This window comes from Marmota marmota, unplaced genomic scaffold (assembly GCF_001458135.2).
Source record: "Marmota marmota marmota unplaced genomic scaffold, marMar, whole genome shotgun sequence".
In the NCBI taxonomy this organism is placed as follows: Eukaryota; Metazoa; Chordata; class Mammalia; order Rodentia; family Sciuridae; genus Marmota; species Marmota marmota.
In genome coordinates this window covers 18,316,325-18,338,097 of record NW_025999960.1, presented here as the reverse complement: position 1 = coordinate 18,338,097, position 21,773 = coordinate 18,316,325, and the positions used below count along the sequence as shown (strand labels likewise).

Sequence of the window (21,773 nt, the reverse complement as noted above, 5' to 3'; positions counted from 1 at the left end):
CTAATATTTTTCGAGTGCTAACTGTGTATAGGTGCCATTCTTAGTGTTTACTTATGTTATTTACTTCAAATCTCACAAGAGCTAGGGAAGATGAATCTGCTATTCATTCCATTTTATAGGGGAGGAAGTTTAGGCTTGGAGAAACATGAAGCACGGTCAGGAAGAAGTCGAGCCAGAATTCAAACCCAGGACAGCCTGACTTCAAAGCCCCTATCTTAGCTCCAGACAGGATTGAGATGAGCCCAAAGTTAGAAAATGGAATAGGATCTTAACTTGCAGTGGAAGAAGCACTCTGTCCTGGTCACAGATAGAAAGGGGCTTCCTACCAGTTTTTGGTGTACATTTGGCTGTTTTTGAGTGTTATGCCTTAGGTAGGCACTGTAATTTTAAAAGGCCCCGTGGTTCAGCCATGTAATCCCCGCTACTCAGGAGGTCTAGTCAGGAGGATTGCAAGTTTGAGGCCAGCCTGAACAACTTAGTGAGACTCTGTCTCAAAAAATTAAAAGGGCTGAGGTTCAGCTCAGTAATAGAACACCCCTGAGTTCAAATCCCAGGACTGCAAAAACAAAATAAAAACCCCAAACCAAACAAATACAACCAACCATTCCTTCAAAATCAAAAACAAAGAGGTGAACCCAAGTGGGAGCGGGTTCAGGGGAGCCTCCTGGGAACCATGCACACTGAGGACGAGGTGAAACAGTGGGTGCATCTAGCCTGGGACATTCCAGGAAGGCAGGAGTATTTTCTGCTACTGTAAGGGCCATCATGGAGAAGCAGGGACGTTTGTGTGCATTACTGTGAAGGCCAAGCAAGAGCAAATGCATCTTAGTTCAGTTTACATTCATTGAAGTCTGCCCAGGGCCCAAGGCTGATGGACATAAAGGCAAGGAGGACAGGTGGTGACAACATGCAGAGGGTTATGGTCCAGTGAGGAATTTCAACTGGGGACAGAGTCCTTTCTAGGGAATATACGCACTGTCCAGCAGGGACATAGGCTGATTGGCAGGGGACTGGGACCTGAAGTTGAAAGGCTCTGGTTAGGTGGTTATTGTGTTGTTGCAAGGGTTCTGAGGATCCTCATGAATGCATTTACATGTCAGTAGATTGAAGAATAGTGTGCCTTTTCATATATAGGTATTGTCATTTCCAAATGTATGTGATTATAAAATGCAATTTTATTTACAACTATTGCTGAATTCATAGTAAAAGTGGATATTATCAAAGGACGCTGAAAACAGAAGTTCTGACAATGCATGTGTGTGTGTGTGTGTGTGTGTGTGTGTGTTAAAAGGCAATTTCAGACCTAGGGACATATAGGTCCCCCCTGAGTAGATGGGCAGATGAGGCCCCTCTGACCCCAATTTCACTGATCCCATGGAGGAGTCAGGCTCCCGCTGGATGGAGCAGAAAGCACTAAAGCTACATCCGTGAAGACCTTGCTGGGATCAGGGTGGCATTTTGCTGGTCTGGACAAGTCAGAGGATTTGATGAATTGGCTTCCACAAGGATCTAACAAGTGGGAGAGGCCAGGTGGGTGCTGGTCTCTAGGAGGAGTGGATGGGCAGCCTCCTGGCTGCAGCACCCTGCGAGTATTGGATTTCAAACATTGCAACCCAGTGACTCACTCTTCTCCAGAAAGTGCTTAGGATACGTAGTTAACCAAATTCAGGTTTGGGTGGGGGGTAAGTGTAAACCAGCTCTGTTTTCTCAAAATATGTATCAGGTGCCCCAAGTGTAGAGGACCAGCCCAACCACCAAGAGTCTTCACTCACACATGGCCTCCTCCCCTTCCTTCGCTTCCTTCTCTCATAATTCTGATCATAATTGACATTCCAGTCCTGCCAATGTACTCCCTGGTCTTTATTTTTACTCCTTGTCCCCCCTACCCCAGACCAGGTCATATCTTTTCTGCTTTTTTGACTCCTAGAATAAGTATAGATCATGTCCTTCTTGTCACGCTTTCCATCTGCTGGGGACGTCCCAGACCTGGGACTAGCTCTTGACAATGGTGGTTATGACCTTGCTTCTCAAAGATTCTTCTTCAAGTTTATTCCATTTAAAGAAAAAGCAAGCATGATTCAGAATCAGTGGACTCTGGCAAAGGCTGGGATCTCCCCTAGGGGGACACTGAGGTCCCCTGACTCACCATAGGTTTAAGAATTCCTGAAGTCCCTCTGCTCTGGACTTCATGGATAAGCTGAAGCATGTGGAAGCTCATTTTTAATTGACCTAAAGACAGGGTTTCCACTCCCCCATATATGTAATATGTGTTTGTATGTGTGTGTGTGTGTATGTGTGTGTGTATATATGTAAAAGTATGTGTAAGTATATGTAAATACACATACATATATATTTTTTGTAGCAAATTACTTCATCATAGTGCAAATAAATTTCAGCAGTGACGTAATAAAATAACACACTTAGCAGCATTATACACTACTCAACTCTCTTAAATTAAAAAAAAATGACCTAATTTGTGTGATACATTTTTGTGAATTATTGTCAGAATTCCTTTATCTAGCTATGTTCCATGGAGATCCAGAAAGGTGGAGATGATTGATCACCTTTGATGGTTTTTTAATGATGCTAAAGCATACTGGACCAGCCTTGGTCATGGTTAGTCATGGGGAGAGTCTGGTTCAGCCCTAGGTTTGGTTCAGCCCTCAAACTCTGTTTCCTCTGAGGTAGCAAGGTGGGGAGGAGGGCTGTGTGTGGCCACCTCTAGGCCTGGGCTCATTTCACATTTCATTAAGACCTGAGCAGCAGTTGTGGGAGATCAGGGAAAGAAGTTGGAGATGTTGGAGAGAAGATCCTAGGGATGCCCAACTTCGGCTTGATTCTCTGATTGATTCTTGATCATTGGGTTCTGATTCGTGATTCTATATTCTTCCTGCTGTGGAGGAGATGATGCTCATTTTGCATGGGTACGTTCCCAAATCTGAACACCATATCTGAAAAAATCTGTCTGGATTCCTCATGTCGAGATGATCTCAATAAGCTTGGGCCACCTCATATAATGGCAGTTGAACCAGCTTTTAACCAGTTGTATCTGTTTGTAATCTAGTTTAAGAGTTTCATTAATCAATTGATTCATTAATAATTTGTTTCATTCATTCATTCCATCAATCAAGCTTTATAAGCATCAATTATTGGCAAAGCCTTGTGTTAAGAACCAAAGGATTCAGTACATGTCCAAGACTGGAAACTTCTGGAAAATTCATGGTTTTGTCCTAGGAAAGGGGCTGGGATGTTGCGTAGCCTGAGGGTAACATGCAGGGAAGAGAAGGACAAAAGGGCAGAACCAGACCACTGGGGAAATATGCACTTGGGTCACCCTTCCCACAACCCTACCCCATGAACCCTGACATCCCTGTCTTTTCCTCCTTTCCCCCAGTTCTGAGACTGCTCCTGCCAAGAGCACACAGGCCACACCCTTGGCAGAGCTTCATACGCAGGAGACACAACGAAAAAAGACCTGTCCTGAAGAGATAAGCAGCTAACTTGGCAAGCTCAGAGCTGCACAGGCCGCCTCTTCTCTTGGACAAACCAAGCCAGTGCCTAAGCCTTGGAAAACACCGGGTTGGCAGTTCTCAGGCTTTTGGAGTCAGACTTGTTCAGTAGTGCTGCTGGCCTAGCCAGAACTAGCCTCATGAGGCTGGTAGGGGAGCATGCCTGCTACCAGAGAATGGTCCCCAGGGGCCCTGTGTATCTGGCTCCTGACCAGGCATCCTGCGCTGTGCATGGTGCCTGGTGCACCTGAGTGGATCTGTGAGAATTGGTTGAATATTTTGTTGAGTTGGTCTTTGAGTTTCCTGTTCCCTGGGACCTGGACTAAAGCCAGAGGAATGCCAAAATGTAGGAAGCAAGAAAGGAAGCCTTAGAGGAGCCCCATAGCTTCTCTAGGAAGTTTTCAAAGCAAACAAATATCTGTCATGTTGGGTTCTGCCAGTGTCTGATCAATGTGCATTCAGGCGAGCTTCACATTTTCTCTTAGAAGATAATCATAAGCCCAAAAGCCACTGAACTGAAGCCTGGAATAGAGGGAGATTGGTGATCATCCTGGTCTTTGTCTCTAGCAAGGGAGGAAGAGAGGTCATTACTTTGTTCTTGAGTCTAGCACTGAGCTCGAGAGTGACCACTTAGTAACCATGTGCTGACTGTGGAGTGAATCGTATCATCCCTTCTAAGGAGACACTTTCCCAGAGTTTGGTGGGCCTCACTGTCTCCATCACTCAGGGACCCAGAACCTCCCTACTCCTTCCACTTCACTTTTCCAGAGCTTGAGCCTGAATCTGGTAGCACCCAGGGGTGGTTGCTGGGTAGAGAGACCTGAGCTAAGCCCCTGATGCAGGTCAGCGTGCCTCCTGGGTCCTGTCAGACAAAGCTAGGAGGTGGCCATGCCCAAGCACAGGGCACCGCCAGGCACCGCCCCCTGCTAGGTAAGCCTGCCACCTTAGCACTTTTACCATTTCAGCTTGTTCTCAAGGTGTGTTTGGTAGCCTGGAACAAACTTACTGCCTTAGGGCAAACCCAGCCCATGAATATTTGGGATTAATTATCCCTCCTTCATTGGAGCCCAGCAACCTCCTCAAATGTATATAAAGGGATTTATTCTGCCCAGGTCTCCAGTCCCTCTCCCTCCTCTGACTCAGTGTCCCTGCTTACCTCTCTCGCTCTTCTGTTCACCAACCTCCTCGCCATGAGCAGACAAGCTAGCAAGAAATCCGTCAGCAGCGGGAGCCAGGGCTTCTCCGGCCGCTCGGCCGTGGTGACCGGCAGCAGCAGGATGAGCGGTGTGACCCGCTCTAGGGCAGCTGGTGGTGGGGCCTCTGGGTTACGGGGCGCAGCAGGTGGCTTTGGCAGTCGCAGCCTCTACAACCTAGGTGGCAACAAGAGTATCTCCTTCAGTGTGGCAGCTGGGGGCTCAAGGGCTGGTGGCTTTGGTGGAGGACGTAGCATTTATGTCAGTGGCTTTGGAGGTGGTTATGGAGGTGGCTTTGGGAGTGGGTATGGAGGTAGCTTTGGCGGTGGCTTTGGTGGTGGCAGAGGAATGGGAGGTGGGCTTGGGGGAGCTGGTGGGCTTGGGGGAGCTGGTGGCTTTGGTGGTCTTGGAGGTTTGGGTGGGCCTGGTGGCTTTGGTGGGCCTGGTAGCTTTGGCCCTGGAAGCTTCCCTGGAGGAATTCAGGAAGTAACCATTAACCAGAGCCTCCTGCAGCCCCTCAATGTGGAGATTGACCCCCAGATTGGGCAAGTGAAGGCCCAGGAGCGTGAGCAGATCAAGACTCTCAACAACAAGTTCGCCTCCTTCATTGACAAGGTGACAAAGCTATGATGGATCCTCATTGTTAGGCTAAGGACTTTGAATTTGATATTTAGAGTCATTAGTGTTTAAGTGTGTCCTGGACAGGCCAGGCTGGACACGAGGGACTCAGGCAGAATTCTGGGGGAGGGGGTCTGGGAAGATATTCAGGGCTGATGAGTTTGTCCTCAGAGTCAAGCAGGAGTGTGTGTAGTGTGTGTGTGGGGGGTTGGAAAGACAATGGTCCCCTATTTGGACCCAAACTCTACCATATCCTGCTTGTGTGACCCTATGCCCCAGTCTCCTTCCCTTTGCCTTACCTAGGCCTAGGCTGACAGAGCTGGCAGCTCAAACCAAGAGCCATGGCCACTTGCGAGGAAGAGTTTGACCCAGAACTGAGGACTTTGCAAATAGGAGCTGTCCTCTGAGACTTTTAATGAGGCCCTTTTCCCTACGTGTTGTGCCTTGCAAAGAGACAGATGCCTCCGAGATGAGATGAATGAGGCTTAAGTGGAACCCTAAGGACCAAGGGGCTTTGAGAAGTTGGTGATTTCCTCTGTGCCCCTACTCAACCTTTTCAGGAAAAGGAAGGTGTTCCATGACCTTCTTCAGATCAGGACAGCTCACATGGGGCTGTCTTCCCTCCAGTCTCAAGAGAGGTACTGACTATGACATGTCAATCAGTGTTGGTTCCCAGTGGTTCTAGCCTTTGAAGAACTGCATCATCTGTAGTCTTATGTAGAAATGGTGCTGCTGGGTACATTTTTGCAGAGAGTGCTGCACTTTGGGAAATTGGGATAGAGTTTTGAAGTCCCCAGGAACACCAAGCATCTTTCTCATTCTTCATTGAGGCAGGGGTATTTCCAGTTTCCCTGCACATCTCTCCTCTCTTGGTAACTTTCCAAGCCATGCTGCAAATTTAGTGCCTGGATTGATCCCCCATCTGACTACATTCTCTGCAGCTGTAGCAGGAGCTGGAGCTCTTCACTTGCTTTCTAGGCCTTTGTGCTGGTGGACCAGGAGATATAGACACCCAGACCTACCTGAGCTAACTAAGGGCCTCCACTCCTCCGCTGCATGTTTTGTCTGATGTTGCTTTCCCAATGTGCTGCAGGTGCGGTTCCTGGAGCAACAGAACAAGGTCCTGGAGACCAAGTGGGAGCTGCTCCAGCAGCAGGGCACCAATTCCATCACAGGCACCAACAACCTTGAGCCCCTTTTTGAGAACCACGTCAACTATCTGCGGAACTACCTGGACAGCATCCTCGGGGAGAGAGGCCGCCTGGACTCGGAGTTGAGGAACATGCAGGACCTGGTGGAGGACTTCAAGAAGAAGTGAGTGACAGGGCAGGAGTGGGAAAATGCCATGGGTCACCCTTCTCAGAGTCGTGGCCCTGTCTGCATTCCTTGTGACTGCTGTGTTGTGGTGTCACCTAACCTCTTTCCCTCTTCTTGCCTTCATGGTGGATAGTTGGGTTCATTGGCTTCCCCCTCAATCCCCTTCTCCAAGCATAGTCCTTTACAAATGAACTTGGGGCAAGAGGGATGAGATTACAGTCAAAACGTTTCCTCATGAGCCAGGTCAGGGAAGATCTATTCTTTAGGTTTGCTTGGGATTGAGGAGTTTCCTGGGGATAGTTTGCCTGGGAAATTGGAATGGCTGGTCCCCCTAACAATTAGGGAGATAGCAGGATGTGTTCATCTAAGAGGTTGGGATAGCGACAGAGGGGTGGAAGAGATTTCAGAGAACAGTTGCATTGATGATTAATAACCAAATTCATCTATTTCTTACTTTCACAGATATGAGGATGAAATCAATAAACGTACAGCTGCTGAGAATGAATTTGTGACCTTGAAGAAGGTATGTGTGAGGTTTCTGGGTCTCGTAGCTGCAGATTTCCAGCTGGCTTCGGGGATCTCCTTACTCTGCTGCCAGGGGGCTTCCAAGTTCAGGCCATTGGAGCAAAAAGCAGAAATCACATGCACATTAGTTGGAAAGATCCTTGAGAGAGTCAGTTCACTGGCCTTTAGTTTTTGATAGAATTGAACTCTGAGCTAGGAATCACCTCTTGGTTGTGGTGCCCCATCTTGGACAAGGACCATCCCAAGCAATGGTTCCCCTGGCTCTCTCGCTGTAGTTTGCAGCTTGTTCTTTGGAGGAATAAGGCCTTTATGCTCCTGTCTCTCTCAGGATGTGGACGCTGCCTACATGAACAAGGTGGAGCTTCAGGCCAAGGTGGATGCCCTGATGGATGAGATCAACTTCCTGAGGACCCTCTATGATGCAGTGAGAATGTTTCCTACTAAGAGAGGGAGGGGGAGATGTTTTCAGATTTGGGACTGTGGCATTTTGGTATATATTTTGAAAACTATTGGCTATGAACCTAGAGATGAGGCCCTTTGGAAGGGGTTTGGCAGTATGGTCTGTAGACATTGAGTTCTCTGTAGGGCTGGGGCAGGGTGGGCTAGATATACCTTTAAAACTAAGAGTCAGTGAGTGGGACTGTTGATCAGGACTCTCTGGGGCTCTGTGTTCTTGTTGCAGAGACCCTGAAAGTTAATAGTTTCCTTTTGTGTTGGCAGGAGCTGTCTCAGATGCAGAGCCATGTCAGTGACACGTCTGTGATCCTCTCCATGGACAACAACCGCAACCTGGACCTGGACAGCATCATTGCTGAGGTCCGTGCCCAGTATGAGGACATTGCCCAGAGGAGCAAGGCTGAGGCTGAGGCTCTGTACCAGACCAAGGTGCGTGTGAGGCATTTCTCAGAGGACTCACTGAGGATGTCAGGGAGGCTGTGGCCTATGGGACTCCTAGGTGGTGAGTTCCTAAGGTTACTGGGGGCACCCTTCTTGGTTCTATATCCTTCAGTGATTGTTCAGTCGCAGAAGTCTTGTTCCCTGGGTGTGTGGGGGGGAGATATTTGCACTGTCCCCTGCCAGGCCACAGGGGATTGATTCTCGATTGCTCAGTGACTACAGGCTGGAAGAATTTTCTACCATAACAAATCAGTTGTCCTCTTCCCTGCTGAAACCCAATTCAATGCCATTTTAAGAAATGCTTACTAAGCATCTCAAGGTTTGGTAGGGGGTGTTGGGTATAGAACATCAGGCAAAGTCTTCCCTTTTGCTTTCTAGTTGGGAGAGCTGCAGAGCACAGCTGGCAGGCATGGAGATGACCTGAAAAGCACCAAGAGTGAGATCATGGAGCTCAACAGGATGATCCAGAGACTTCGGGCAGAGATCGAGAACATCAAGAAGCAGGTGGGGTCATCCTGAATGCTGGCTCCTGGGCTGCCTAGTGAGTGATGAGGGTGAGGAAGTCCATTCTTAACTAGGAATGGACTTCTGGAGGTCATCCTAGCTAGCATCCGCCTCCAAGGAGTTCAAAGAGCAAACTAGTCTAGATGATTGGTGACTCTGTGGATGGAGACAAAATGGAGATGCTAGGGTGGGGTGATGCTCCCCGACTTTAGAATGGGTAATTCATTCTAAGATGTAGAAGGCCTTGGACCCTTTTATTGGGCTCATCTCATTTAACTTCCCCTTTCCCAGAATGCCAATCTGCAGACGTCCATCGCAGAAGCTGAGCAGCGTGGGGAGATGGCTCTCAAGGATGCCAATGCCAAACTCCAAGACTTGCAGGCTGCCTTACAGCAGGCTAAGGATGACCTGGCCCGGCTGCTGAGGGACTACCAGGAGCTGATGAATGTCAAGCTGGCCCTGGACGTGGAGATCGCCACCTACCGCAAGCTCCTGGAGGGCGAGGAGTGCAGGTGAGCCTCCAGTCCCATCTCCCTGAACCAAGTCACATGCTGAGGGCCATGTAAGTGACCAGGTAAAGGGAGATGGTGGCCTGATGGAAAGAGAGAAGCCCACCTGACACAGCAGGGCCCAAGAAGCTCCTTCCTTAGATCTTGCAGAGAGCTATTTGCCTTTACCAGCCCACTCTGTCCACAGGAAGCCAATGCATGAATGCAGACAGTGTGTGCAGGTTTCCTTGTTATGGTCCACTGAAGGGTGGATGGAGCTTACCAACCTGCCAGGCTTCTGAGTTCAGTTCTAGTTGCTATTCCTCTCCTTGGTCTAAGAACTTGCTGGAGACAGCTTAGTGACAGAGCTGCCTTTCTCTTGCTTTCTTGTTTAAACAGGATGTCTGGAGAGTGCCAGAGTGCTGTCAGCATCTGTAAGTAGCTAAAGGAACCCTGACAATCAGAGTTGATTCTCAAATATCTGTACTAATACAGGAAAGTAGTGATCAATTAAGAAAACATTCCTATATAAGTTGGAGGAGTATTCTGGGAATGGAGGGGCTAGTGGATTGGCTTTTGAAATTGTTCTGGGTTCAGGGCAATTTTAATTGGTATAGATGGTCAGTAAGAGGGATCCAATAAGAAGCCCATTACTGGGGGAAAAATTCAGACACTTGACCCAAGGGGGTCATCAAGGGTTGACCATATGTAAAAGGAACCCTTGGCTACTTCACAATGACAACATTCTGGAGTGCATAACTGATGACATTAGAATGGCTCACAGTGATCATCAGATACACCAATCACTCCTGATCTCCCTGAGCCTGGTGGCTCATTAATTAATTATAACACGGTGCTGTGGGCACTGGGCCACTGACTGCTGTCCTCTCCTCCCCGACAGCTGTGGTCAACAGCAGCAGCACAACATCGGCCTCAGCAGGTGGTTATGGAGGCGGTTATGGCGGTGGCCTTGGTGTAGGAGGTGGCGCAGGCAGTGGCTTCGGCCTGGGAGGTGGCAGTGGACTTGGCGGTGGCATCGGACTCGGCGGCGGCAGTGGATTTGGTGTTGGCAGTGGACTTGGTGGCGGCAGCAGTTTCAGCAGTGGCAGTGGCTTTGGCTCCAGCTCTGGAGGTCGTGGTGGCATCAGTGGCGGAGGTTTCAGCTCAGGCAGTACCCGCGGGAGCAGCATCAAGTCCTCCCAAATCTCCCAGTCCTCCCAGCGCTACATCCGATAAAGAGTACTCACGGGCACCCGCACTGCAGCAAGCCCAGTGTCTCGCTCCCCACCTGTTTTTTTCTTCCCCTCCCAATGTCAGTGATACCCCCAGTGCCCTGCCCCTGCCTCCAAGGAGCGGCTTCTTGGGCTGGAAGGCGAGCACTCTTGCTCTTCCTTCACATCCCTGGCCAAGCCTCCTCTCTCTGGCTCCAGCCTGCGCCTGTGATTATCCAGCTGTGGCCTCAGCTGCCACCTTCCGCTGCCCTTGGTGTTCCCTCTCTGGTTGGGAGGGTCACCACGGTTCTGCTCATCTGTTCTGTCACCAATAAAGTGCATTGTGTCTCACATCAGGCCTCTGAGAATTCCTTCACATCCTTCTTCCCACTGGACCTACCCTTCTGGTCACCTCCCTGGGCTCTCTGCCTTCCACCTCTCCCACGTGGACTCTGTGGTCAACAGAGCAGCTGGAGCACTCCCTGCTCTAACACAAGACAGTTTGTCCCCACCATCGGCTGAATGAGACTGGATTGGGCACCAGTTGGTTGTTCATTTATTCCTTGAGCCCTGTGGGGAGGGACTGAGGGGATTCACAGCTCCTGGGGGGAGGCTGGGCCATGTGAACACCTATCTCTTCTTACCTCCTCTCATTTGGAGGAAGTAGGAAGGCCTTGGGGACAGAGGGTTTTTCCTCTGGTCCCCATTCCAGCTGACATCCAGAAAATGTTTCTGCCATCAAGGTGCCTTGGGACAGTGTGTACTGCAGGATTCCTCAAGAGCAGCCTGTCTCAAAGTCTGACCCGGAGCACTAGCCTGTTGAAACACTTTGAAATTAAAGGTCCCATGCCCATTAGAGTTTCTTTCTTTGAAGCACAAATCAGAGGTTCTGAACAGTCCCGTAGCAAAACAGGATCCATGATCCTGTTCTTTAACCCAGCATTTTCCACAGAGAACCCACTGGGAAAGAATTGCTGATAGCCTGCAGAAAACACCTTGTGCCTGAGCCACAAAAGCTCTGTTGTTCTGGCCCTGCCCTGCCCCAGGAGCCCGGGTGGAGTGTTAGCTGGCCATTGGAAGATTGTCCAGAAGATCATTGCTGGAAGAGACTCAGGAGCAAGGAGCCCAAGGCCTCAATTTGCATTTTTCAGATGAAGGGGTTGGGGGTCTTATAGCAGGTGAGGACGTGAGCTACGAATGGACCCAAGTATCCTGGTCTAGGCTCCTCCACTTCCCCAGTCTCTGAGGCTCCCTTCGGGTCATGGCCTGCTGCCTGGGCACCAGTGAGCACGTAGGCTATCTTTGGAAACGTTCATCCAGACCAGGCCAGGGAAGCAGTATTTCCATCCTAGGTCAAAGCCCACTTTCCACAGTATCCACTTGCCACAGGTCTCCCATTCAGACAGTGTCCTCTGCTGCTCTCCCTGGACTCCCACCTATGCCCACTGGCCTTGTTCCTCCTGTGGGGTTTGCAGGAGACCCTACTACCTGGGAAGTCCTTTAGTGGTGGGGATCCATGAAGCTTCTTAAAGGAGACCTTGGCTCAGGAGGAGTGGGTGGTGGAGAGGTCTATGTCTTAGAGGCATCAGGGGAGTGGCCGGGATAGCTGACCTTGGCACCAGTACCAAAGACTGAAGAAGCTGTTAATTCCATGTTTGGCTGATATTCTGAGTCCAGCCCTGAAAATTTCTAGTGCAGCCTGCAAATACCTTCCAGGGAACTTGAGCTGATTCCCAGTGCCCTTTCTTTTCCCTTCACCTCGTCACTTACACAGTTTCTTTGTGCAATTCCGTGTGCTCTTCAGTTGCTGGGCAGGTTTGCTTTCTTGTCTTTTTTTTTAAAAAATATTCTTTAGTTGTTAATGGGCCTTTATTTCATTTATTTATATGTGGTGCTGAGAATCGAACCCAGTGCCTCACACATGCTAGGCAAGCACTCTACCACTGAGCCAAACCCCAGCCCCTGCTTTCTTGTACTTGACTAGATTTTTCATTCTTTGAGTAGGGATTGGTGGGTTTCATCTGTCCATCCTTTTCCTGTCCTCCAAGGCATGTTTTTATCACAAGGAGAAAGAACAGTGATTGTTGGATACCACCTACTCGATGCCTGGGGTTTGGGGCCACTGTTCCATGGTGAAGAATCTCTTCTCTCCTATGCTTTGATCCTCATCCTCTTCCCTGGGTGTGGAGTGGCATTATCATCATATGATATCACAGAGGACCAATTTCTATCCTTGACTCTCTCCATCTGCCGACTTCTCCCTGACTCCCCACTGGAAGGAGTGCTCAAAAGAGCAAGCTCCTGTTCTAAGAAGTTGTTACTCACTGGCTCACATGCTCCTTGACATTGAGGAGAACAAGGTGTATTTGCAGATTTCAGGCTATTTCCTTCTGTCTTCTGGGATGCAGGCTGCAGGCCAGAGCAGGTGTTGCTGTGATAGTGACACACCCACAAAAGCCTGGGTTAAGGGAACTGGGATCATTTTCCAGAAGAATATGGAAGTCGTTTAACACCTGATTATGGGTAATCCAGACCTGACTGCTGGTGATGAAGGTTTGCACGTAAACTTTTGGACAATTTGGAGGTAAATCTCTTCATGACTCCTCTCTGTTTTGCCTAGAGTTGGTTGGAGATTTTGTCAGCTAATCATCAGAAATCTCATCTTCTGGGACTTGGGCCACCTCTTCTTTGCCTTCTTAGCACTTCAGCCCAAGTATATTCTCTTTGCTGACAAAGGCCAGACACACAAACACCTCGCAATACTCTTGGGATGACTGCGAAAAACTCAATTCTGGAAAATACTCTTTCCCATACTTTGTCTGACTTTTTTGTCTGCATCCCTTATAAGCCCTTTTGGCAGACAAAGTACAGAACACACATCTCTCATGCCTGACAGCAAGCTAATCGCTACCAACCCTTCAGCCCAGGTGAAGGCTGGAGGTAAAGCAGGTCTCCTAGGAAACCACCAGTGGAGGTTTTCCAGATACCCTTGGAATCCATGGTGACATGAGAGAACGTTGACAGCTCCACAAACTCCCTGAGAACAAGGGGGCAGGAAAAGATGGCTCTAGGTGGCCATAAAGCTGTGGTTCTCAATGGAGACGATTCTACCTCCAGGGAACACATGGCAATGTCTGGTGACATATTTTGGTTGTCACAACTGGAGGGGGTCTGCTGGCATCTAGAGGGCAGAAGTCTGAATGATACTGAACATCCTACAGTGTGCAGGTCAACAAATAAATAGCCATCTGGAAACGCCAGTAATGCTACTGTTGGAAAACCTGCACCCAAGCAAGAGGGTTTTGCAGTCACCCTCTCCCTGGGAGAGGGTCACTAGCTGGAGTGACATTGTTATAGTGGAGTTGATAGGGTCTCTGGATTTGAAATAAGTTATTTCTCTTTCTTTCTTTCTTTCTTTCTTTCTTTCTTTCTTTCTTTCTTTCTTTCTTTCTTTCTTTCTTTCTTTCTTTCTTTCTTTTCCTTCCTTCCTTCCTTCCTTCCTTCCTTCCTTCCTTCCTTCCTTCCTCTTTCTTTCTTTCTTTCTTTCTTTCNTTTCTTTCTTTCCTTTCTTCCTTCCTTCCTTCCTTCCTTCCTTCCTTCCTTCCTTCCTTCCTTCCTTCCTTCCTTCCTTCCTCTCTCTCTCTCTCTCTCTCTCTCTCTCTCCCTCCCTCTTTTTCTCTTTCTTTCTTTCTCCTTATCTTTCTGTTGGTACTAGAGAGTGAACTCAAGGGTGCTCTACCGTGAGATAGCGCCAGTCCTTTTTATTTTTTATGTTGATACAGGGTCTGCTAAGTTGTCCATACTGGTCTTGATCCTCCTTGTCTTAACCTCTTGAGTTGCTAGAATTATAGGCATATGTCACCACTCCTGGGGAGAAGTTTGTTTTAAGATGAAAATGACTTTTATTTTGGACCAAAGCCATAGGAAACAAGCCAGGTAAACAGTGTGGCTTTATTTAGGGATTTTCAAGCCTGTGCCGTGACCTGTGAAGGGCTTGCAGTTCTGGTATAAACCTGCACCTTTGTCACTCTGTTCCCTTTTCTGGGAATGCTCACTCCCCCTTTGGCCACTCATGTATCCTTGGTAGTCACTTGGGCGCTGCCTTGTGAAATCTCCCAGATCCCATATGGTGCTGGTTGCCTGTCTGTGCTACCACAGGATTTTCTTATACCTTTCTGTTACGTGCCATGTTCTATTAAAATGACAAGTCTCAGTGTCTGCTCTCCACACCAGAATGGGAGTTGCTTGAAGGGACAGGGGCTCCTTACTCATCTTTATGCTCCTTCACGAGTAGCCCAGGGCCTGCAACAGTGGACCTCACTGTGCTACTGAGATTTTGAAGAGAGGAGGGCGGACTCCTGGATGCAATTGGTGCCTGTTGTATTTAACAAAAACAACAAGATTAAAAAACTGACTTCTGTTCCTGGTGTAAGTCATACACTGGGCATCTTGCATGTCATCTCAGTTAATCCTTACAGCTGCCATGGGAGGCAGGTAGTAATTACCCCTCATTTTTTCAGTTGAGGACACCGGAGCTTAGAGAGGCAGAGTGACATGCTTGAGTGGAAGTGGCAGATCTGGGTCTCAAATCCAAAGCCCACAAGCTTAATCACTGTGCTATGCTGCCAAGTGGGGCCAGATCTTCCTGGCCTCTGGGTGCTCCTCTTTAGTATGCTGTGTAGCTCTGGCAAGTGGCGCTAACAACTTTCTGGAATACGGAGGAGCCACCAACCAAACCTAAGTTTCCTGTGTCCACAGGAGAGGTTTCCACAGGGAAGGCCCTAAGCAGGTAGGCAGGTCCACCTTCAACTCCAGAGAATTTTCCATCTCCAGCTGGAGAAGCCAGAGAGATTGAAGTGGGGAGATGCCTTAACAACCAAGAGTGTTTCTCTTTGATGCTAGAGAGGCATTCGTAAGGTTTCAAACATTTTCATCTACACTAGTTGATGTTTCAAGGCAGATTTAACCACCACATTCTCTGGGTGGGTTCTTTAAATGTCAAAGTGGACTTCTTGCTCTGTGGCAATGTCTTTTGACTTGCTGATATCCACACAGAAATAAAAAGGTCCCATGAATTTAAGACAACCTTTGGAGTTGGGTAATCTGATTAAAATCTTGACTCGGTGAGCTGATTGACTTGGACAAGTTAATTAACCTCATGTCCTCATCTGTAAAATATGAATGAAAATTCTGACCTTGAAGAATTTTTATGACAAATAGAAAGGATACCTGTAAGTAGCCTAAGTCAGCGCTGCACTGAAGACGTGCACTTAAGCAATGCTATTTTTACAATATTTTCACAGGTGAAAGGAGAAAGTATTTGAAGAGGCAAAATTCTTTTCTTTTTTAAAAAATATTTTTAGCTGTAGACAGACACAGATTTGTTTAATTTATTTATTTTTATGTGGTGCTGAGGATTGAACCCAGCGCCTCACGTGTGCTATGCAAGTGCTTAGAGCCACCACCCCAGCCCCGGGAAAATTGTTTTCACTAAAATATTATCCTCAAACTTTTGTGACGTATGCAATACTCAACAAATATTTATTATTTGATGGATTGCATTACCCATGAGCCTCTACAGCAGGAAACTGGCTTGGCTAGGCAGGGAGGCATGTTGCTCCCAATGCAAATACCATGATCCCTTGCAACTTATTGCAAAAATTATCACAGATTTCAATATTGCATTGACCTAGACTGGGCTACTCTGCAGAATTCCTTCCTCCTCTTTGGCTTCAAACTGACACTTCCCAAGAAGGCTTTGTACATTGACATTTCCATCACAAGGGCAAGTGCTGGACACATGTCCTGTGTAAGAGCATTCTCTCTCTCTCTCTCTCTCTCTCTCTCTCTCTCTCTCTCTCTTTTGCAGTGCTCAAGATTGAACCCAGGGCCTTGTGCATGTAGGCAAGTGCTCTACCACTGAGCAATCCCCCAGACATTTGTAAAGGTTTTCTAACATTACTTCTGACAGCCCCCACTGCGAGTCCTAAGAGGAGGTTATGTTAACTCCAATTTGCTGATTGGAAACTTTAGGCCCAGATGGCATGCAGCTGGAGTGTAGCAAGGAGGGGCCTCTGCCCATCTCCAAGATCTCCATGTTTTCCACTCCATTAAGTGACAAGGGAAGAGAGGGAGGAGATGCAGTTATGTGAGTTCCACAAAATCCAGCATGGCTTCTGGAAAGTCCCAGCAAGATATGTGACTTTCCAGATATGGTGAGAAATACACAGGGACAGGGGAGTTGGTCCTCAGAGAACCTGTCCATTTTATAGTGTTCCAGGGACCTTCTTCCTGCTTCTTTAACCTCAGGCCTCAGTCTGCTCTCAGCTTCCTGCTGTGTTGCTTGAGCTATGTCCTCTGCAGGGATGAGCAGCTCTTCTTACCATGAGGCTGGTCCACGTGCTGTTCTCACCCACCCTTAAAGGGTAGCTGGACTAGTGTTTCCCCAAGTGTATTCAACAGCATGGCACTAGGGGTTAAGATAAAAAGATGTGCTGGGCTTGGTGGCACACATCTGTAATCCCAGCAGCTTGGGAGTCTGAGGCAGGAGGATGATGAGTTCAAAGCCAACCTCAGCAAAAGTGAGGCGCTAAGAACTCAGTGAGACCCTGTCTCTAAACAAAATACAAAATAGAGCTGGGAATCTGATCAATCCCTGGAACCTCCCCCCACTCCTCCCCACCAATAAAGATAGAAAAATACATTGTTAAATTTGAGTAGCTCTGGGAAGTTCTCCTCTACTATCTCCTACAATGAATAAAGATAATATTGCCAACGACAGATTTATTCAACTGCTGAGAAAACAATAGCAACTTGCTAGGTAAGGGGATGCTTTGGCAGGCTCAGGGGACATGAATGAGGGGAACTGAACCCAGACACACACATTTTAGTGGTGTTTCCATCACCTCTCTTTTTCACATTCTTCCCATACATGCCAGGGTGGTAGCAATGAGGCACACTTAGGAAGCTGCCAGTGGCTGCCTTGGCACTGGAGCCCAGGAAGGGGGAAGGAATTGGAGACACCAAGTCCAAGGGCTCTCACGTAGGGCTTCAGCTGAGCCTGGTTCAGTTTTCTTCCCAGAGAGGTCATTTGATCTGCTTTGAAAGGAATTCCAAAGAATATGAGTAAAGACCTCACCAGGAAGGACTGACATCCTAATTAATGGGTGGGAGTAAATGTTTCTAAGAAAAACCTGGCACAGAATCTTCCTTGTGCATTGACTATGGATGATAATGTTGATTTAAAAATCCAAACATTTGTTGCTGGACACTACGTGTTTACCTTGCAGAGCAACCGTGAAGAAGGTGGATGTCTCCTTTTACAAATAAGGAAAGAGAGTAGAAGTCAAGTACCTTGTCCAAGGTTATCATGTGGTGAGAAGTGGATGTGGGATTTGAGATCAGGTCTTCTCAATTCCATGACAGGCTTCCTGTTAGACCACAGTTACCTTACCCTTATGTGGCATTTAAAATAATTTCAAAGGACTTTCACTTACATTGCATTCTGCAAAGTTCATGACAAACCAGTGAGATAGAAAAGGGTTGACGGATTGGAACACAGGCTTAATGTGTTAAATCATGGCCAAGGTTACCCAGCCTGAGTCCAACCTACTATTCCAGTTGCCTTTCTTTCCCTCCACTCATGCTCAGCTTCCTTTCCTACTATCCTTAGGGTTACAAAGTCATCTTGAGAGCAGCCAGGGCCCAGCATAACTTATTTCTTCCATGTCCTCAGACAGAGTACCGCCAGTAGCTAATCCCACAGTATTTACTGTGTCAAGTTCTTTACTAGCATTTTATTTTTATATTTATTTAACATGTTTAATTTCACTACAATCCCGAAGTATCTATTATTATTAGCCCCATTTTACAGTTGATAAAACTGGACACATAAAAGTTAAGAAAACTTGTCCAAGGTCAAAGAGCTGGTAAGTGGTGAGCAGGGTCCAACCAGGTGGACAGGTCATAGGCAAGCTGCAGACCAGAGAACTGAGAATAAGCTCCTGAGCACTTGAAACTCCTTGACTCCATTCCTTCACAGTTCTCAGACCAATCCTCTGCTTAGCCTGGCTTGTCCGGAAACTATCACAGAGGGACGGATCCTAGCTACTACCTTGACTGGAATTCTGAAGATAGCCAGCCATCTGTTGTGTGGGGAGTCTAGAGTCGCTCCCTCCTACTCTTGTCATGCTGTGTGAAATCTCACATGGACTCAGCAAGTGGAGTTTGCTCTTGCCATGTGTGGTGGGGCTGGGCATGGAGGGCGTGGCGTGGGGATGGGGGACGGCTGAGCTCCCAGAAGTCAGAAGAACTGTGTGCGAGTTCTTCCATCAAGGGTCCTCCATCTCCCACTCCCTGTCCCAGAGGGAATACCTATGGTCTAGACAAGGGCTTTCCAACTTCCTGGATCCTAAGGATTATCCAGAGGGCTTGTTAAGAAATACAGACCTGGGCTGGGGTTGTAGTGCACTGGTGGAGTGCTTGCCTAGCACAAGTGAGGCACCACATAAAAATAAATAAACTAATTAAATAAAGGTTTTGTGTCCATCTACAACTAAAAAAGTATATATATTAAAAATTATATATGTAAATTATATGTATAAATTTTATATAAGTATACATACATATATGTGTGTGTGTGTATATATATATATATATATATTGCAAATAAAGAGCTTGGTGGAGGGGTCTGTATTTCTTTATATATATATAAATGTATGTATATATATGTGTGTGTGTGTGTGTGTGTGTGTGTGTATATATATATAAAAATATATGCATGTATGTATATGTGCATATATAAAGAAATACAAACCCCTCCACCAAGCTCTTTATTTGCAGATTTTCATTCATGAGACTGGGCCAGGAAGTGGGCCTAGATTTTCTTTTCTTTTTTTGGGGTGGGGGTACTGGGGATTGAACCCAGGGGCACTTTACCACTGAGCTTCATCCATCCTCAGCCCTTTTTTACTTTTTATTTTGAGACAGGGTCTCGCTAAGGTGCTTAGAGTCTTGCTAAGTTTCTGAGGCTGGCTTTAAACTTGCAATTCTGCCTCAATTGCCCAGGCTGGCCTTGAACATGGCAATCCTCCTGTTTCAGCCTCTGGAGTCACTGGGGTTACAGGTGTGCACCACCATTCCTGGCGGGGCCTAGATATTTATGTTCTTAGCCAAGAGTCATTATCAGTGAACATGTCCTTGGTGTGCTTGCTCTAGGTAGGAGCTGGACAGTGAGAACAGGTGGGATTCCATCCCTTTCCTTGAGGACCTAGAAGGGCAGTGACCAGTGACAGGAACCGTACAGGGTGTGTTGGGAGAATAGAAAGGGTTCCTGACCCAGACCGGGAGGTAGAGTGGGGAGGAGATCATACCTTTCAGATCTGAGTTGGGACCTTAACACGACACACTCTGTCACTCAAAGACAAGTGGAGGTTCTTGAACTGACTCTTCTAGTCATCCGAAGCATTCCCATATTCTGTCCCCTCTTGTTGCCAGATCTAAAAATCACACGCAGGACTTGGTCTTCCCTGTACATGCCACCTCCTCTTTCTATGCCTCACGCTAGTTTACTCCATGTCATAAGCCTCCCATTCCCCAGGGGCTGGACATGTTGGCTCCTCTTTAGTTTCTTTCTTGTAAGAAGCAGCTCTAAGCTCCAACTCCAGGCCTGCTTAGATGGATGCCCTTGGTTGAGTAGTGACAGGGTGGAGCCCATGGGGTCAGTGTGCCTCTCACCCTCTGCCTCACTTAAGGCCCTCTCTGAAGAGTTGGCACAGGTAACATGCCACAGGAGAGAATGCCCAAAGGCAAAAACAGCTCAGCTATTACCAGAGCTTGTGGGCCTTCTGGCATCACAAGGAGGGACCAGCCCATCTAGAGGAGGACTCAGCTCCTTGGTCCTTATCCTTGTGGCCCCTAACTCCTGGGGTCAAAGCCAGTTAATCCTGCTGGATTTGGGGCTGCTTGGATAGCCTGAAGAAATCCCAGGAAGGGCGGACAAAGGTCTCCATCTTTTGTCAACAGAGGCAAGTTTGGGTGATTAAGCTAAGAAAGCAAAGCCATTTTAGTCCGGGGATTATATCTGAGGTGTGTTGGGAACTAAGAAGTAGCTTGTTTCCTGCAAGGCAAACCAAACCCAGGACGACTCTCAGCTAAGCTCTTGCTTTTCCTTCTGACAGGCCAAATGGCTCGGAGTATAAAAGCCAGTGTCCCCTGTGCTCAGCTTCTGTGTTCACACCTTAGCTCTTGATAAGTGATCTCTAGCTCATGTCTAAGCTCCTCACCATAAGCAGACAAGCCGGCAAGAATCCTTTAGCAGTGGGAGCCAGGGCTTCTCAGGCCACTCGGCCGTGGTGTCCGGCAGCAGCAGGATGAGCGGTGTGGCTCGCTCCAGGGGAGCCGGTGGTGGGGCCTCTGGGTTCCGGGGCGCAGCAGGTGGCTTTGGCAGTCGCAGCCTCTACAACCTAGGTGGCAAAAGAGTATCTCCTTCAGTGTGGCAGCTGGGGGCTCAAGGGCTGGTGGCTTTGGTGGAGGATATAGCATCTGTGCCAGTGGCTTGGGTGGTGGCTATAGAGGTAGCTTTGGGGGTGGATATGGAGAGATTTGGTGATGGCAGAGCAATGGGAGGTGAGTTTGGGGGAGCTGGTAATTTTGGGGCAGCTGGAGGTTTTGGGTCTTGGTGGCTTTGGCCCTGGAAGCTTCTCTGGAGGAATCCAGGAAGTAACTGTTAACCAGAGCTTCCTGTAGCCCCTCAGTGTGGAGACTGACCCCCAAATTGGGGAAGGGAAGGCCCAGGAGCGTGAGCAGATCAAGACTCTCAACAACAAGTTTGTCTCCTTCATTGACCAGGTGAGGCAAAGCCCAGAGTGGAGGATTTGGGTTGCCTTGGGGGTCGGTGTGGGAAGATGCCAGGGACCTGCCAGACTTGGAGCAAGGCCAAGAGCCAGGTACCTTGGCCTTGCTCCTTCCAGGACAGGGAGCAGGCCTCTTTTGCTCTTTTGGCTGTTTTTCTAGATGTGAAATAGGGGAAAGAATTCCTGGTCCTAATTCCCTGTAGGAATAAGTTGAGCACGAATGAGGATAGGCTCCTAACATGCTCTTAGTTTTTTGAAGAATGAGATTTGAGCTACCAAATCAGGACAGTTTACTTTCAATTCCTTTTGAAAAGCAATTGCTTAATATTCCCAACCAACTGATAATGAAATTTGCATGGATATGAATTTTGGGGCTGCCTTTCGGTGAGGAGTATTGGCAATTGGTCCGCTTTCTATGTCATACTGTGCTCAACTCTCCAGAGAAGGACAGCTGTGTGAAACTTCTAAGGAAAAGTGAGACTTCATCAACCACATTTTCTCTATAGTGGTCAAAGAAGCTTACAACTACAGACAATTAGAGTACGTTTATTCATGTTGATATTTAGCTGTGTTTTGAAGGATCCCAGTAGACCCAGGGCAGTTCTGGGTTTGGCTCTTAGTATCCAGTTTTTTTTTTTTTTTTTTTTTTTTTTTTTTT

At 47.8% G+C, this 21,773-nt stretch overlaps 1 protein-coding gene and 1 pseudogene across 1 annotated transcript; both read left to right on the top strand.

Annotated features, from left to right (window-relative positions):
• The first annotated feature begins 4,596 nt into the window (after positions 1-4,596).
• Positions 4,597-10,568, top strand: Krt3 (keratin 3). The gene is made up of 9 exons (XM_015493475.2): positions 4,597-5,317; positions 6,414-6,634; positions 7,100-7,160; positions 7,491-7,586; positions 7,883-8,047; positions 8,438-8,563; positions 8,855-9,075; positions 9,451-9,485; positions 9,953-10,568. Exons 1-9 carry the CDS (start codon positions 4,700-4,702, stop codon positions 10,285-10,287), a joined length of 1,878 nt encoding a protein of 625 aa, XP_015348961.1. The 5' UTR covers positions 4,597-4,699; the 3' UTR covers positions 10,288-10,568.
• A 955-nt stretch (positions 10,569-11,523) lies between these two features.
• Positions 11,524-21,773, top strand: part of LOC107148747 — a 42,214-nt pseudogene continuing 31,964 nt past the window's right edge.